Source organism: Sycon ciliatum, chromosome 9 (genome assembly GCF_964019385.1).
Source record: "Sycon ciliatum chromosome 9, ocSycCili1.1, whole genome shotgun sequence".
In the NCBI taxonomy this organism is placed as follows: domain Eukaryota; kingdom Metazoa; phylum Porifera; class Calcarea; order Leucosolenida; family Sycettidae; genus Sycon; species Sycon ciliatum.
The window spans coordinates 14,389,492-14,407,996 of NC_088651.1; the positions used below are offsets into that span (position 1 = coordinate 14,389,492).

General features: G+C 46.0%; 1 protein-coding gene across 1 annotated transcript; it reads right to left on the minus strand.

The window, feature by feature from the left end:
• Positions 1-837: 837 nt before the first annotated feature.
• Positions 838-16,131, minus strand: LOC135824487 (uncharacterized). Its single transcript, XM_065337221.1, has 9 exons — positions 15,916-16,131; positions 13,919-14,020; positions 11,369-11,529; positions 10,602-10,783; positions 8,870-9,206; positions 7,635-8,120; positions 5,943-6,101; positions 5,166-5,282; positions 838-1,644 (listed from the first exon to the last, which is right to left on the minus strand). The coding sequence occupies exons 1-9, from the start codon at positions 15,941-15,943 to the stop codon at positions 1,570-1,572; spliced, it is 1,647 nt and encodes a 548-aa protein (XP_065193293.1). The 5' UTR covers positions 15,944-16,131; the 3' UTR covers positions 838-1,569.
• Positions 16,132-18,505: the final 2,374 nt, after the last annotated feature.

Here is an 18,505-nt window from a genome sequence, read left to right on the forward strand (position 1 = left end):
TCATGAATCCCGGTTTTATGATTGCACAACCGTTGCACCACCACCTACTCATGCAGTGACAATGCTGCACTAGGCACCGTTCAACTGCGCAACCCCTAAGCAGTCAAATATAAGCAGTCAATATAGCCCTAAGGAGTGAAATATGCAGGAATATTTGACTGCTTAGGTATAGCGAAAATCAATGGGAGTCAATACTAAGGGAGTGATAAAGTATAGTAGAGTAGAGTATACTCAACAGTCTACAGTCAGTCTACACCTCCTGGCCTTGGGAGTCGTCGTTGGGACCATATGCCATAATTATGCATTTATGGCCTAGTAATACTTCAAGTACATTATACATTGTAGTACAATCAAGACTGTATCTCAGACGTGACGTGGCTTGGCTGTTGGATTACTGTTCTCTTCTCGTACTTCGCAATCTACACGACCACCTAATAATTACAGCATATTATAGGTATGGTGTGTTGTGTGCTGACTGCTGAGGTTTTATCAGGAATGGCATCATTCGCTGACCATGTTTTGTGTGGTTGGTACCAGGGCAGCTGCCAAACAAGCTCTTGTACACGACGCCGTACATAATGGTCGTACCTGTTCCCGCTACGAGTATTATGAGGTCTTGAAAGTGATAACATCTGAAGTCAACAAAATACTTCTGGGTATGCATTGAATGATTCTCAGCATCATACTATTCATACACATAGAGAAGCCTGTGTATGTCGTCCTTATGTGGACAATGGCATGCCTTTCGTATAATAATAACTACACATTGTCCCGGGCCACTGTCGGGCCAGAAAAGCACACACACAATGCAGCAGGCTGCTGCCTCTTCAACACCCATACTGGCGCACGGACATCGGCCCGTGCTCTAGCGAAAATGTGAGCATCTTGATTGTATGAACAGTTCTGCTTCATTGCTCCATGTCAGGTTGATCATTGGCAACGCCAGATAATAACGCACAAGCACACATTCATAGTGCGTCAAAAATTTACAAAATAAAAAAATTCTGAAATCAGGCCAACTCATGTTGGAAATACGCCATGTGATGTCATACCTTGGTGTGTAGTGAAAGCGCCACGGGATGAGACCAGTGTTATCACGAGACCCTTATACTTCTACCACAGCAGCATACATGTACGATGGGTAGCATCAAAGCAGCACAGTGCATACTGTATTGTCCGCCGTCAGCTTAGCTGGTCTAATAACATGTAGCAAAGAATGGCCAGTGCAAAAAAATGTTCGAAAGATATACTGGGGCACCAGGAGTATTCTTTGGGAATTCAAGTTCATCACACTTCCATCCTAAAAGTTTTCAGCCTGCATTGTTGGAGGTGTACTTTCCGAGGCCTTTCTATTCATGACAACATCCACGGACGGAAATGAAATTTGAAACAGACACACTGCTTTTGTTTGGGCGAAAATATTCCCGGCAAACATATCCACTTGCAAAGTACTCAAGGGTCAGATAATTCAATGTAAAAAAACGAAGTATATGCAGCTATTGTTCCATCTTGCCACTATACCAGACAAGGATTCAGTTACCCGTCTTGCTGGTTCGTCGCCATCTTCTGCTAGGATGATGCTTTATCTGCCTCCTTGAATTGAGTCAACAAAGATATCTCCTTCTCGATGCTGTCACGGACAACCTGCCATGGTGAAACAATGCAGCGAAGTGGAACAGTCACAAAACACATCCACCTTGAGATTAATTTAAAGCCACAATTTTAAATTGGATATAACGAACCTTCTTTGGGAGATTTTGTATCAGTGGAAACGCTCCAAAGCTCAAGGATCAAGGCGCAGAAGTACCTTCTAAATTCAATCTGGCAAAGGCAGTTCTTCACATACCCTTGCCTGTAGCACTCAGAATGAGGAGCCAGCAAACTGGTGCTGGTGTACTGTGGTGCATTTATTATTATTATTATTTTGCTTGTTCGCGTTGGCATCAACCTGCATAAAGCAGGTATATAGCCTTCGCTTAAGCTGCCATAAAAAAGAAAGCTCATCCTAAGCGAGAGGGCTAGAGGGAAATATAACGATAACGAGATACAGAATACAAAGAAATCCAATGAGTTCAACGTACAATTCAAAACAAGAAAGAAAGGAAAGAAAAACAGAGCCGAATCTACCGATTGATCCATCAATCGACAAAGGGGACTAATCCGTTAGTGTTGCAAAGTAGAAGCTGATTATAGTTGCAGATCTCCAGGCCAGGGCCAGCATATTGCCGATTCTGGATAGGTCTCCGCAGCATTTGATGTGGTAATTATCATAATGTTTGATAAAATTGTTAGAGTATCTAGTATCTAGAGTACCAAGTATCTAGTATCTAGAGTATCTAGTGTAATTGTATCCGTTATTATTGTTAAGGGTATCTAGTGTAATTGTATCCGTTATTATTGTTAAGGGTATCTAGTGTAATTGTATAACTTCAGCCATTACACACAGCACACATTAGTTCCTTCCACTTTGGACGATCCTGGGCGAGCTGCCTCAGTGCAACTAGATCCTCGTGTGATGTGAGGGAGTTTGTGGATCTGGAATTTTTCAGGTCGTTGTTGATGGATCGCGGGAGTGTTGTTCTCGGGCGGCCTCGGAACCCTGAGCTTCCTGGCTGAAAGTATGCTGACATAGCCTGCTGGACCGGGGATGAGGTGTCTAGTCGAAGCATGTGGCCAAACATTCTCCACCTAGCAGACTGGATGATTCTGCTGAGTGGCTTGGAGCCAGTGCGCTTGTACAGTGCTTGTGCATGGCAGCTGAAATCCGACTCCTGGACTTTTACGTACGAGTGCTGTACTCAGGCTTTCAAATGAATATTAGCGAGCAGGCTGCATGCCCCATGGCATGCGAGCAAAGTGTGCAGAACGCTATCTGGTCTCCGTATGGATACATCTCTCCTGTGACTTAAAAAATCTCACATTTTGAGTTTTTTGCACTCCATACATAATTTTATTTTCATTAAAAATTATATTGGTTTGGTGAGACTCCCATGATAGGTATCCATTTACCTCTGTAGAATCCGTAAATAAACAAAACAAACAAAAACAAACAAACATTCACATGCATCCATATGTACAATTGCACTATAAGCCTCCCCACCAGCCATGGTATAAGTGGAAGATACGGCATGCGTACAGTGTCGTATTTGTAGATATGGCAGCATGCGTTGTGCATGTTTCGTTGCTGCTGCGCTCGCATGCTGTGTTGATGTATTGAGAACCCACTGAAGGTTACACTTTTGTCTCCGTTCCCACTGCAGCTCACAGCGGCCGCTAACACCCGGAAACCCAGTGGCAGATCCAGTGCCTAACAGTAGGCGAGGGGACAAGTTTTACATCCAATAGCCCAAGTGCCGAAACTCCGTTACCCGCATCCATGTACCCCTTGCGTCTGGCCACAAGTTCCCATGGGTAACAGCACGGCTGAAAAAAATACCCTAGGCAGGACTTAAACGACGCACATCTACAGTCAACTTCGCTACTAACGACTGTGGATATAACGACAATTCCCGAGTAACGACAGAATGTCCATGCCTAGAGCAAAGTCCATTCTACCTGTATACATATAATGAGGCTTCGGGTATAACGACACTTCGTGAATAACGACACTTTTCTGATGCCCCGCCGAATGTGGTTATACGCAAAGTTGACTGTACAGTATCCTGGGGCCCACCTTATTCTTGGTCTACGTCAACGACCTTGAAGACCACCTCCCAATCGGCTCCAACCTTGCCTCATTCGCCGATGACACAACCCTATATGCCGAAATTGCAACGCTCGCTGCTGTTCCTGACAACGCTAGAGTACTCCAGGCTGCTGTCGACCTAGTATCCAGTTGGGGCTCGGATTGGAAAGTGCAGTTCGAGCCAGCCAAATCTCAGGCCCTTACAATTTCCCACCATCGTCGGGACTGGCCAATACCCCCCATTGTCTTCAATGGAACTCCTGTCGAGGAGCAGCCCTCCATCAAAGTACTCGGCGTCACGTTTGACCATCAGCTAAAATTCAGCCAGCATATCCGAACTGTTGTAGTCCGAGCAACGCAGAGACTTGGAGCCTTGCGCAAGGCATTTCACTTGCTGACTATTCCTGCCCGGCTTCGAGCCTACAAAGCCTTTGTCCGGCCGGTTATGGAGTACTGCCCAATCGTCTGGATGGGGGCAGCTCCTTCCCACTTGAATCGGCTGGACTGGGTGCAGGAGCGAGCCATTAAGGCAATACATCCGCAATGCTGGCTTCCTAGCCTCATAATTCGCCGCACCATCGCTGCCCTCTGCCTCCTGTATAAAGCCCTTTGCGATAATTCTCCCGCTCTTCTCTCGAGAATGGCTCCACCCCCGACACACCAACCCAGGACCACACGCCTCACCCGCCAGGCTGTACGACTGTCCACCGCGCATCCCCATCAGTTACAGAATGTTCTTCCTGCCAATTCCCGGAACAATGTGAGCCGAGCCTTTCCCCACTCCGCCATCCCAATTTGGAACCAGCTGCCTACCTCTATCATTCCCCACCCATTTCACCCAAAGAACATTCAAAAGTTCAAGACAGCAGCTTATCACCATCTCCTCAGAACGAACTGGAACTGGGCCACTCAGAGCATACGCGAGTAAGAGGGTACAGTGTCCTACCCTGCTTGGACATACATGTAATCTCTTCTCACGGACAGTCCCCTCTTGAATTTAAAAGTCTAACAGCGTTCACATCAATATTCAACTTATTCTTTTGCTCACTGAGCAATACAATCTTTCCATTTTCTTTCTTCTGTTTTCTTTTTCAATTTAATCCTCCCCACCCAATATCCCTTTGGTGCGTCCATGGAGCTATGAAGCCGAGACCTCTGGTCGGCGGAGCCTAATGGGCCCCACCACCACACTCCATCATTCACCCCAGTGTCTGGAGATATGTGGATTTTGTAGAGAAAAACAAAAAACACTAAAACAAAACATGTACCTCTCGTATCTCAATCCTGGTCCTAGACCAACTCACTGTTTCTACCCTGTCACGCAACCACTGTACATGAGAGGAAAACCAGGGGTGGATTATTCCACGCTGCATATGTATGCATAACATCAATTTGTGAAAGTGATGTGCCCTCTGTGTGCTGAGCATATTTTCAATAGCTCTTGGTATTCTTATAAGTATAACTCAACTATGGTCCGTACCGTCATATCCTGTAGCAGGTCAGATTCACTTTCGTCCGATTCATCCTGGTCAGGTGGCAGAGCGTCAGCCAATGATATGTCATTAGATAGGGCTGCAGGATACTCAGGGAGAGGTATCTGTGTACGCAACAGAGAGAAGGAGAGACAGATAGATGGACAGACAGGCAGCCAGCCAGACAGACAGATGCAAAGGCAGAGAGAGACACACATACAGGGAGAGGGAAAGAGAGAGACAGACAAACACAGAGAGAGAGAGAGAGAGAGAGAGAGAGAGAGAGAGAGAGAGAGAGAGAGAGAGAGAGAGAGAGAGAGAGAGAGAGAGAGAGATACGGAGAGAGAGAGAGAGAGAGAGAGAGAGAGAGAGAGAGAGAGAGAGAGAGAGAGAGAGAGAGAGAGAGACAGACAGACAGAGAGAGGGAAAAAGAGAGAGAGAGTGAGAAAGAGATACAAAGTTATATAGAGACCGAGAGAGGAGTCACACATCTAAATGCGTACACACATACGCATACACACCACACACACATACGCACGCACACAGACACAGACACACACACACACACACACACACACACACACAAACGCGCGCACGCAAACACAAACACAAACGTACACAAACTTTTACTCACTCACTTCCACAAACGGGAATTTCGTGACAAAAATCTGGCTGCGGCTTAGACTCCGGAAAATACGGCGTATTTTGGACATGGACGGTGATGATACTACGCCTGATGTAGTCAAACAGCATGTTGGCATGTCTAAAGCCTTGGTATCACTAACCTGTCCCTGTAAAGCAGCTTTGTTCCAGAAGACAATGCTATGGCCACCGTGAAGCATGCGCCAGAACTTCTTGAGACTGCGCGTGTTGCCCAGACTGCATGCCAACGTCACAAAGTAGTACTTTGCCATGCTGATAAAGTGACGGAACTGAAGTGTGGGCTGCAGACGACAGTAGGACGTTGTGCAACACAAGACATAATGTTGAAATGTTCGTATTTGTGACCAAAAGTACATGAACAAGAGTGTGCCACTCTGTAGCTGGTATGGTGCACAGCGGAAACATTTTTTGACGTCATCTTTTTCAGAGCCTATGATAACATGTTGCACAAAGCACGCGCAAGCCATGTACAGTACGGATCGGCTTTAGCGTTGGTGTTTGATTTTCGTGAAAATATCACTATAGGCGATATAATTATTACTATAGGCGATAATGCATACTTAGGTATGCCTGACAAATGCGTGTATGGTGTCATTCGAATCAGTGCAGCGTGCAGAAGTGTGCTGTGCATGTGACTGTGCAGTACGCGCGGTGCAGAGCTACATGTACTTCCTGTGGGGGAAAAAAACTTCGTGACTTTTTGACATGAGTTTTCAAGGAGTTGCTGTGCTCAACAAATGTGTTCTTTTGGAAGAGAAACACTTCAACACATTCAATCGGCATATGAACAATATCTACAGGATCGATTAGTGGGAGTAGAGTCTCAGTCTGGGTCGCCATCGCTCGACTCGTCACCGCTGAAACCGTTCCAAGTGGCAGGTCGATCGACGCGTGATGTCGTATGTCACAGAGAAGCATCTCCGCGTCACTGATCGTCTTCGCTGTTACCTGAATGCCTTCTCCGACATCTCGGCGGAGACCATGGTAGCGCTTCAGCGCTGGTACTCATTACTGCCTCCGATCTCGCTCGAGGATGCCCCGGAACAACAAGCACAGCCAATGCCAAACATTTCGAATTTCCTCCGAGGGATATCATAGTCGTACCAGCGCTTCCTGGCTGCCGCGATCAGATCTCGCCATGTACGATGTATAATTTTTTATGATCATCACTATAGCCGATGAAAAATGTATGCATAAGATCATTTTGACAAAGAAATCGTATCATTTTAGCCGATATAATACTATAGCCGATTATTACTATAGCCGATCTGATATGTATAGGATGGGGTGGTTTACGAAATGAATTTGAGAATACGATCACTATAAGAGGTATATTACTATAGCCGACAACCCTATAGCCGACAACCCTATAGCCGACAACCCTATAGCCGATCTGCACTGCACTAGGATACGACTTTCACCGCAAGTTTGGGTATTTGACTGTTTTAAAACTATTTTTACTCATTAATTTTGAAAAATAATGAATAATTTTTTTTCTTCCACTTCTGTAGATTTTACCCTACTCATAGCGGAAGTTCAGTGAAACCCTGCCGAGTTTGCACGGCCACAGACTTTCAGTGCATGCCTCGTACGGTATGACTCGTGATCTCCCGATAATGTGACGCCAACAAAAAAGTCTGGCTTCTTGCCAATCCAAGCGGAGTTGCACACTCTTGTTTATGTATTTCTATCGTGATGTACACACTTTCGGTCTTGGTCTGTTTGCCAGCAGCTGTAACATCAAACGTTGCACTTGACAACCCTATGGCAGAAAGAAAGAAAAAGTATATGAACGGAACGAACAGGGTACTAACCTTTTCCTCAACTTCATTGTCAGGTTCTGCAGTCGTTTCGTCGCTCGACGCAGTTTCCTCGAAGATCCACAGGAGATACTGCATAACACGCAAGAAGACGTCCGCGTCAGCCGGCATACCTCTACCATCAATAGCCAGCGCTGATTGGTCACTGTCGTTGGTCTCCTCAGCGTTGGCATGCTGTGACTGACGGCGGCGATGGTGGTCCAGCATGATTTTCGCAGCGCTCGTGATGAGCAGCTTGCGCGTGCAAGCGAACACGGGACTGTACTTGCTGCTGCTTCGCTTCAGATACCCGGTCCGGTACAGTGTCTTCAGGCTAGGTAGCGCTGATGTCTGTAACCAGCGACACAGAGTGTCCGGTAGCAGGTTCTCGTTATGTTTCTCCAAGGAGAGCAACGAGTTGATAAAGTCCACTGAGAGAGGGTCATGGCGCGATGGCTGAAATATCGGATCCCACTCTTCGTCGAAAGACGGTCGCTTGTACTGAGGCAAGCATAGCAGACAGGAACACCGCAAAAACCAACATGGCCGTTATCACGTGACATAAGCCATAGATGCAGTGGAGCAGTAATCGACATGGCTGTCCCGTATGGTTGTGTGATGATTGACGTGCTACCACTCTACATGACATTGCATATTTGCACAGTTTCGAAAACCGAAATCACAAACGGTGTGACGTTTCATGAGCAGGCCAATACAGAAAACGTACATGTACACTCAACTTTGCCAATAACGACTGCGGATATAACGACAATTCGCGAATAACGACAGAATTCCCATGCCCAGAGCAAAGTCCCATCTACGGGTAATACATAATTAGAATGAGACTTCAAGTATAAGGACACTTCGCGAATATGGACACTTTTCTGATGCCGCGCCGAGTGTAGTTATACACAAAGTTGACTGTACATGAAGGGAGTTAGTAGTGCAGGTACAAGGTGCAGGCCCTGTCCTATACCGTCTGGGTCAATGGGAGGGGGGGGGGGGAGAGGGAGTGGGGAGAGGAGGCTCCCCAAGATGCACCCAATTCATTTTTTTAACAGCATCTCAGGTACCTATTACCAGGCAAGGCACAACCTCAATTGGCGGTAATCAGCTTATTACACATTCTTCGACCGTGGCCCTGCTGCGATCAGCAATTTCACATTCCTCTCGTCACTGGCCACTAAGAGCACCATTATGTGTCGGTGCTCGGTAAAGCTATACAATTCGACACTACAAGTTTAACTCACAAATAGCTCCGGAAAGGGCTTCAGCGATATGCCAGCGTCCACTTCCTGCAGCTCTGCCCTGGACGAGTAGCGTAGAGCGGCGAGAGCCGGACACAGCTCCTGGACGTGCTCCACGGCTTTCCGTACCGGCACCGCGCCCGTCGTGGCCTCCTGTTCAAGCAGGCTGCAGACGAAGAACGTGAACATGCTGCAGCGCAGCGTGTAGAAGTACCACGTGGCTTCCCAGTCACCGGCAGCCGACATGATGTAAACGCCCGTCCTCAGCTTCGCCGTGGACCTTTGTATGTCCCGTAATAGACGTCCACTGAAGCAGCAGTCCAGGAACAGTAGAGCCGTTCTAGTGGGAGAAAATTGCAAAAAAAGGAAGTATGATTAGAAATCAAGAAACTCGTTAACAGAAGATGAATGAATTCACATGTACAATGTACCACAGTCCCCTGCACGCAATGCTAGATGATATCAAGAGGTAGTGAGGAAACAAACAAGATTCTAAATACGCACGTAACTATTTGGATGCAGGCGTGTCCGGGAGTTGCAAATTGCCAAACGCCACTTCCTGTCTCATGATTGAAACTCAGTATCGGCACATGCCGACGATACTCCAATATCTCACAGAACACCATAAGTAGTGAATTTACTCCCTCGCACCCAGACGCTGATTGTTGAAAACAAGTTTCTATACTTTTGATGGGAGAATCCGACATCGCAGTGGTTTTCGGCGTGGCCTGGTCAAATTGCAGTATATTGCATCGAGTGTATTGCTTTATCCGAGAGAGGAGATGTTCGTACCCTTGAGACCCGAAGTCCCGTTTACATACGACACAATTTAGGAGCTCTTCGCTCTGCGCTTTTTCAGGGTATGGATTTCGGGTTGTTCTGGTCGGGTGGAAGTGTCGCGAACTATTCCATCGTCCTCAGCGTCGAAAAGCTACTGGCCATGTAGAATAACAAGGTGGTGAGAAGGTTTCGCCTTCCTCTATGAGCGAATTTATTCTGCGCCAGCATTCCAAACTATGCACTATCATACGCGCAGTTCGAGTAACGAGCCGTGTGCCCTGTACACTGCACTGCATGCACTGAGTGCAGTCAGTTGTCTTGAAATTTTCTCGATTCTCCTGCCACTCCCATTCATTTCTGCTTCTAGGGAAAGTCTAACTTGGCGCACTTCAAGTCACTATAACTCCAGAATGGCTGGGCCGATTCGAATAATACTCGCAGATTGCCTATATTACGATGTGAAATTCGAATGAGACCAATATCGAAGCGATCGGAGCAAGTTTTGAAAATATGGGTGTAATCACTACTACAATATTACACTCAAATACGAACCCATCCACGTACACATACGCATACACACATACAAGAACATGCACAAACACGTGCACGCAGGAACGTACACACACGCACACACACGCACACACACACACACACACACACACACATGAACACGCTCAGAGGTGCATGCACACACACACACACACGCACGCAAACGGACACCCACCCACCGCCACACATCCACATTATGTCCCAGAGGCTAGTACACAGATTTCAGCGTTGATGAATGCAGCAACGAGGCCTGAACTTTTCTTCTTCTTTTTTTACTGGGAACACAGCCCTACAAAAGACATGTGGAGACAAACGCAAAACAAGACACAGGAGATGTAGGGACGACGTGCCGATGTACGGGGAGCAACTCGACCGACCAGATGTCTCGGCGGTACTCTTACTTTACCTCGCCTTGCAGCCGGACAAGCACTCATCAAATAGAGAAGCTCCGATGAGGTTCTCTGGCTCATCACCTCCACTGCTGTCCTCATCAAGACTGGCCGCCGGTACCATGTAACCGTGCCTAGTGCCCTCAACACGCTTCCCATGGCCAGCAAAGGAAAACAGAAGCAACCCGTCACTGCCTACCTGTGCACAGACAAACACAGAGGAAGGAAACATCAGTATGTCCACGTGCAGTACTGTCCAGCGCCGAAGAACAGGCGGGGGGAGGTCAGGGTTCTAGCCTAGCCCGTTCTTATTTTTAGCAAACACAACACTTTTATTCTCATTCAGTGGTGCACTTTTTCATGTACATTTATGCACAGTTGTAGATATGAGTTAACAATATGCTAGTGTACAAACAAAAAGCACATTACGGCTTCCGTTCTTATCTGCAAAAAATCCAGCCTAGACCGTTTTTAAAAAATTGGTGAATTTCTTCGCCGGTCCGTTCTTCGGGGCCCAACAGTACTATATGTGTGATTCACACGAGATCTGGAGCAAAAGTACATCATCGATGTACGGGTAATGTGTGGGTGTCTGTGACATTGAGCACTGTGTGCAGCTCGGGGATCAACGGATTTCGGTTTCACCAATGTACTGCATCACACCAGAAAAAAATTAGCTCTCCACAATTGAAATGCGCCTCTTCTGCAGTGAACGGGCTGGATCGGAGGGTGCACTAAGCGACGGTACACACTCTAAGGAGACAGAAGACAGAAGTCAACTCACCGTTTCCGCCGAGGCCTTCAGATTTGTGGCCAGATTTTCGGAGGTAGCTCTGTGCTGCGCCTTCGTACTCAGCGTGACAACATTGCCCGGCGGAATGCCAAGCCGCTGCTGGAAGATGGCGCGGAACTTCACGGCGGCTTCCGCAAGCCGGTCTTCGGTTGCTGAGGACCAGAGCAAGAGAGGACAATATGGGTGGCTGGTTGCAATCACAGTTTGTGTATAGTAAAAGCTGGTGGATATAGACAGTCTAACTAACAAACCCTACACTTTCTCAATAAGCATGAAAGAATATGAAAGCGGAAACCGATTTGTCCGCAGCAATCCTCTGGAAACGGGTTACGGAGTAGACAATATTGAGCTTATGATTTCAGGTTTGTGTCATCCAATTCAACCTGGGTTTCCGGAACATAAGGTGTAGAGTACAAGGTCCAGAAATCCTCTTTCTACTTATGACATGTTATTAGGAGCCGTTTCGGAGAAAGAAGTCTCAGCAAATCAATGAATAAAACAATAATATTGAAGCCGACAATAATACCATGACGGACTAATAAAATAGAAATATAATGTGAAGTCGAATTCAGAAACGATTTTCTTCGATGGTCATCGGTGAACCTACAGCGGATAATGTGCATGGTAAAACAAATCAGAACATACATGTGTGCTCCATACATGTACTAAGAAGTTGCGACTTCGGCGGTAATAGTCATGAAGTTGATTGTTCCAACTAGTAACACGGTGAGTCAGTCAAGTGTCAAGTTCGGCAAGAAGCGTGTGTTCCTACCGAGTTGGAACAATCAACTTCACTCCAATTATATGTGTTCATTAATTAAAGGCTGCAAGGTGACTACAGTAACAACAAGTGTGCAAGGGTGATTGTATTGTCACCATGGTGTGAGCAGCGTGGAGCAGCAGCAGCTTGTTGTTGCTGCAGTCACTTTGTAACATTCAATAACCAGCGAAGAAAATCGTTTCTGAATTCGACTTCACATATATTTTTTTATTTTATCAGTCCACATATAGTTTTATTCCCGTAGGCATGCAGAAGACGCTACTTCAGTAACGTCTGGCGCTAGCCAGGGTCCACGCAGCTTTAATTTGGTGTTTGTGTCACGCCTGGCGCTATCCCGTATCTGTCCCGTACCGTACCGTACCGTCAAACACAGCTGGCCACATACAGCTGGCCGCACTATTCTAATAGGGCTTTCAAAGGCAAGATCCTAACGTGAAGCAACTTCGAAGAATGAGTATGAATGCGAAGTGTATGGGGGAATGCATGTAGGGCGATAGTGCGGGTTCGAATCCCAGGTAATGCCTGAAAAAATAGGAAAATTGAAAAATTTATAACATCCCTTTTCTTTTTTTGCCGTCATCAAGGCGGTAGATGATGTCGTATTACCCTCGACCGTACCTGTCCCGTACCGTACAATCAAAGACGGCTGGCCACAATGCATATTCAAATAGGGCTTTCAAATACAAGATCATAACGTGAAGCAACTTGGAAGAATTAGTATGTATACGAAGTGTATCGGGGGATGCATGCAGGGCGATAGCGGGTTCGAATCCCAGGTTATGTCTAAAAACAAAAAGTAGAAATTTATAAGAATTTATAAGGGTCCGTCCAAGGTTACCAATAATATTTTCAAAACGAAATGTTTTCGTTTGTGGGTGGGTGGGTTTGATGGAGTTTCGTTTTGAAAATAATTATTGAATGCTGATGGAGAATGCCCAGTTACTTTTGGGTGTCGAAAATTGACATCAATTTTTATCGGAATTCGTTTTACCTGCAGAAAAGGTGGGTGGGTGGGTGGGGGCTGAAAAATACTAAAACTTTTCGTTTTGTAAAAACAATCGGTAACCCCGGACGGCCCCTAACATCCCTATGCTTTTTTTGTCTAGGTCATCAAGGCAAAAAAGCATAGCGTAGGGCCCTGAGCTTCCAAGCTTTCTCGTTTTATTAGTCCACAAAGGCACACAATGAAAACCTGAATCCTGAATCAGGCATTGAGCACTCTTCCAGAACCAAAGAATATTGCCTCTGTATTTTATTAGTCCATCAGGGTATTATGTCGGCTTCAATAGGGCTTGAAAGTGCTACGTCACAGCATAGCAACAATTTCAAAAATTCAAAAATTGGATCCACTTGGATCCAGTTTTTGTATGGATCCAAGCACATTTCAAGCCGTCTTACTCTCAGCAAGGTGATGTAACCAGTGAAACTGACTGATTTGGCTACTGGGGGCGGGGTTACAGCTGGTGGCGAAATAAAAGTCACACCTGCATGCGACATGAGTGGGTTGCTATGCACCCACATACTTAGGCAATAGCAAAGTCACACCTTAGTGGATCCAAAAATAGAAATCTGATGTCAACTTACTACTCCCTGGCCGTTTTGACGTCTTTCACTTTCAAGCCCTATTGTCTTATTCATTGCTTTCCTATTTATTACATCGTCATTTTTTTCTGATTTGCTTTCTCTTTTAGAAGTACTCAGTACTGTTGAGTTAACGTAACAAAGAAAAATTTAACTGAACAGTATTGACGGGAGCGTACCTGCACATACAGCTCTGCTTGTACTGGGATTGAAGCAGATCTCTTTTTCGCCGAGCAGGAACTTAGAAACGCGTCCTCCATCAACGATATCGACCATGTCATCTGAAAAAACGGAATAAAGGGCAAAGGTACTTGAAGTACAAAGGAACTGAAGTCATGTAAATTGACATACTGTATAAGCAGATATATTCGTCTGGAATTAAATTTCGTCTTTTTCGTCCAATGAGCTTTTGGACTAAATTAAATGCCGGACTAATGTCGATTCGCGCAGCTTTTCTATACACTCTTATCATCAATGGACGAAATGTGCAACCGCACGAACTCCCTTTCTTTGGAGTTGGGCGAAATTATTGACCGACGAAATTGTCTGCCTCTACAGTACATCAGAAATTCAGCAGAGCTACGTTCACTTCTCGGCTCACTATCCGTAGCGCAGGATCAAATTGCTCGGTAGCTCCTGGGGTCGGAATTTGAACTGTACATCGGAACAAATCCTCCCTACCAGTGCCAAGGTTGTCAACGATGTCTGTCAGGCGACAGCCCGATATCTCACGCACACGGACCGACATTCTAAGAAATTTGGAAAGACGTTCTAATTTCCTATTGTGCTGTGTGTATAGGTACATGTACAGTGTACAGTGTGCGTACAGTATGGTCCGGCGCCGAAGAACTGGGGGGGGGTCAGGGTTCTAGCGTAGCCCGTTCTTATTTTTAGTGAACACAGCAGTTTCGTTCCTATTCGATGGCACAGTCTTACATGTCCATTTATGCAGAGTTATACGTCTGAGTGTACATGATAGCGTATATTACGGTTTCCGTTCTTATCTGCAAATAATCCAGCCAACACCATTCTAAAAAAATTGGTGAAATTCTAGCCTGGCCGTTCTTCGGCGCCGGACGGTAAAGCAGTGAGTTATTGCCTTACTGGATTGAAATTGTCTTTCCAGTAATCAGTCTGATGAGCCCTCAAACTGTTCAAAATATAATGTACATGAGGTGTAGTTTTCTTGCTTATGGCGTCTGTACTCAGCACTGGTCACTGGTGCTGTGCACACTATCCAAGTTAACTCGTAGAAGCACCTCGAATACTTTTAGTCGCACCTTCCACTTTACTGTGGGTATACCGTATCGGAGAGGCGCTGTGTCCGGCAAATACTCAAGATGAAACTCGAAACAAGACCATTGCCCAGGACCAAGGGCTATGCATCCGGGTTTTGGATTTATCGGTGCATGCAATCTTCCTCCCTTTTTTACATCTATGACATTCAGCCATCCCAGCTCACTCATTACCCCCCCCCCCCCCCCAGTGCCTTCCCGGACGTAATAATCCATGCTTGATTGGTGTGCAGTATAGCAACTCCAGTAAAGACGTGTCAAGGCGACATGTACAGAATGACCTTTCTTACTAGGACCAAAAGGGATGTTATCACTCGTCCGATGGCTCTGGATATGGGCACCACCTGTACACGGGACCACATTTTCAAAGTCCCTTGAGCAGACAGGTTTCAGTCTACATGGAATTTGAACTTTTTTAAAGAATCTGTCTCAGGAAAGCGGCGGATTTTTTTCTGGGGAAGGGTATTTCCAAGAAAACGCTGTGAGATTGCTCCCCCTCTCTCTCCAATCGTACTCCACAGCACGCTAGCACATTTAGCGGACACTTTACCCTGTAGTCACTATGGAACTGTCAAAACTACAGTACTATGCCGTGGTGAAAATAATTAGTTTTATAACGTGTAGACATAGGTGTTGTGAAGGATCATCCCACGACATTGTACAGTTTGCCACGCTGGCACATGTGTACAGCGTCAGCTGCCGATTCGGGCAGTGACTCGACTAACAGCTGTGCGGCTTGAAGTAAACGATCGAAACCATCCCCGTGGGTGGCTCTGCAAAATCTTGTTACGGTCATGTCATCAAAGAGTGTCAGACTTCTCCGTTCCAGCGACATACTCTATACCGGTACTACCACTACGAGTACTAGGGCTAGGTCTTACTTTCATCGTTGCCTTCTACTGCTGCCATTCTCGTGACGGTCGTGTACGGTACCTGATACGCTTACAACTGTACGCGCAGCCAGCGTCGAGACCAACGAGATGTAGCTCGGGACCAGAGCAATGCTGTCTCTCTCTCTCTCTCTCTCCAGCCTCACTTCTACTGCAATGCACTCGCCGCCTAGCCTACCTGAACTCCAGACTCAAAAACCCAAGGCTAGCAAAACAAAACAAAAAAAATTATGATGCTAGCATGCTAGTACTAGTAGTGCTACGCGATACGCATGCATGTAGTGCGTGCTTCAGGCACAAACTAACTACTGCAGTAGTGAGTACTCGTACTTGTACTGTAGTTACTTACTTGCAGTTGTAGTCCAGTATACGTAGCTAGATAGACGTAGACCCACACTACAACTACAAGAGGGTGGTACATGCATGTATGTAGATCTACCCGGTACATAGATCTACATACCAGTGCAGTATACATGGTATAGGACTGGTCAGTGAGTGAGTGAGTGGTCTTTTTCAGATTACGAGTACGACGCTGTTATCATGACATGACCGTAGTCCGTGGTCTGCATGCGCTTTGAGCTACCGTATTTTTCGGAGTATTGCGCACCTTTGTATAACGCGCACCCCCCATCTTCATTGGGGGTGCAAGTTCAATCTTCATTGAAGTACAGTCAACTTCGCTTATAACGACACTCGGCGGGGCATCAAAAAAGTGTCCTTATTCGAAAAGTGTCCTTATTCGAAAAGTGTCGTTATACCCGAAGTCTCATTATAATTATGTATTGTTGAGTTCGAAACAGGACGACTGACGACATATCCAGACACAGGCCAACGGAACAAAAGGAGACAAAAGGTGAGTACGTAAGTGCATGCAGGCCAGCTAAAAAAGGTACGGGAGGAGGTACCTAACATACCACCCCTCCATGAAAAAAAAATCCCGCGTCCTCGCGGAGAGAAAAAAAAGACGACATATCCAGACATTACAACGGGAACAGGTTAGTGGGAACGACATTTATTATACTAGTAGACGACGAGACAAGAGACCAAGACGAACGAAACGACTACATTGAAGAGTGAGAAAAGAGAGAGAGAGATCAAGTCTGAACAGCAAGATAAAGGGCCTGGGTAGCTATGGCAAATATGGGCGCGCAAGTAGCTACCCAGGCCAACGGAACAAAAGGAGACAAAAGGTGAGTACGTAAGTGCATGCAGGCCAGCTAAAAAAGGTACGGGAGGAGGTACCTAACAGTATTACAGTGGGATGGGACTTTGCTCTGGGCATGGAAATTATGTCGTTATTCGCGAATTGTCGTTATATCCGCAGTCGTTATTAGCGAAGTTGACTGTACATGCATTTCATATTCGGAGCATAGTGCGCACCTGCAATTTAGGGCCTAAAATAGCACATCTAAAGTGCGCACTATATACTCCGGAAAATACGGTACTTGAAGTACTAATCTTGTTGAAGTATGGATGGTCCTATGGAATACATCAAGCAAGAGTGGATCTACGAAGTACGAGTGTAAGATACGCCTACAAATTACAATGGACTCTACAAGTACAATTTCACGGAATCTTTCGCTATTTCACTCCACCAGCAGGCTTGTTACGTACTAAATTTCGTTTTTGGTCGAGGTCCGTCACCCCGAACTTTCATAATTTTTTTTAGTATGGTACAAACTTTAGTTATTTCGTGACCCCTAACGAATACTAGTGCATGTATAGCGAACGTTAGTTCCAAACGAAAATTTGTACTTGTAGAGTACATGAAACAAGAGTACATGTATAAGTACGAGTGTAAGATTGCCTACTTCAAGTACAATGTAATCATAATGACGGATTATGTACCTATCGCCGCGTTGGAACATCACCAACCTGTATTCCTTTATCTCGAGGATGCATTACTCGACAGGCATCCGGATTCCGGAGGCTCGGCTACCACCTGCTGAGGCCATGCTGTCTGGAGACGCACCCAGTGTTGACGGTATGCCCCCACATGAGCGCGACCCAAAACAGCGCCGTTGACTTCAGCGCCCCCCCCCCCCAAAAGCCCCATCCCCATAACTGGACATCCCCAAAACAGACCACCCCGTCAGCGCGCACGCTCAATACAGGTCGACTCATTTACACTCAAACCCAAAAGATGGACACTCGACTTGTCAAAGACTCAAATCATGATCAACTCGAAATGGCCAGTTCAGTATTGAAGGGCGATATTGCCTGGACTCAATTTATAATCAACTCTAGAAAGCAATGATGAACTAAAAAATGCAATTATCGACTCAAAAACACCAGTTCAGTATTAAATGGCGATATTGCCTGGATGGACGTTAACAGGTCCAGATACAAATAGGTTGTAGTCCACGAACCACGAACCTTCCAAGTTGGAAGGTTGGTTTGCGCACTGGAGATGTGTTAGAGCTAGGTCTCGGGCCGCTGAATGTCTCAGTGGCCTGTCAGTTTCGTGCCCTATTATCGCACAGTCACTTTCTGACTGTTTATCATCTTGTTACAGTCGTGGATAGTTGCTGCACAAGTTCTAGGCCCCAGCGGCAAATGCTAGCACCCAAAGTAGCATAAA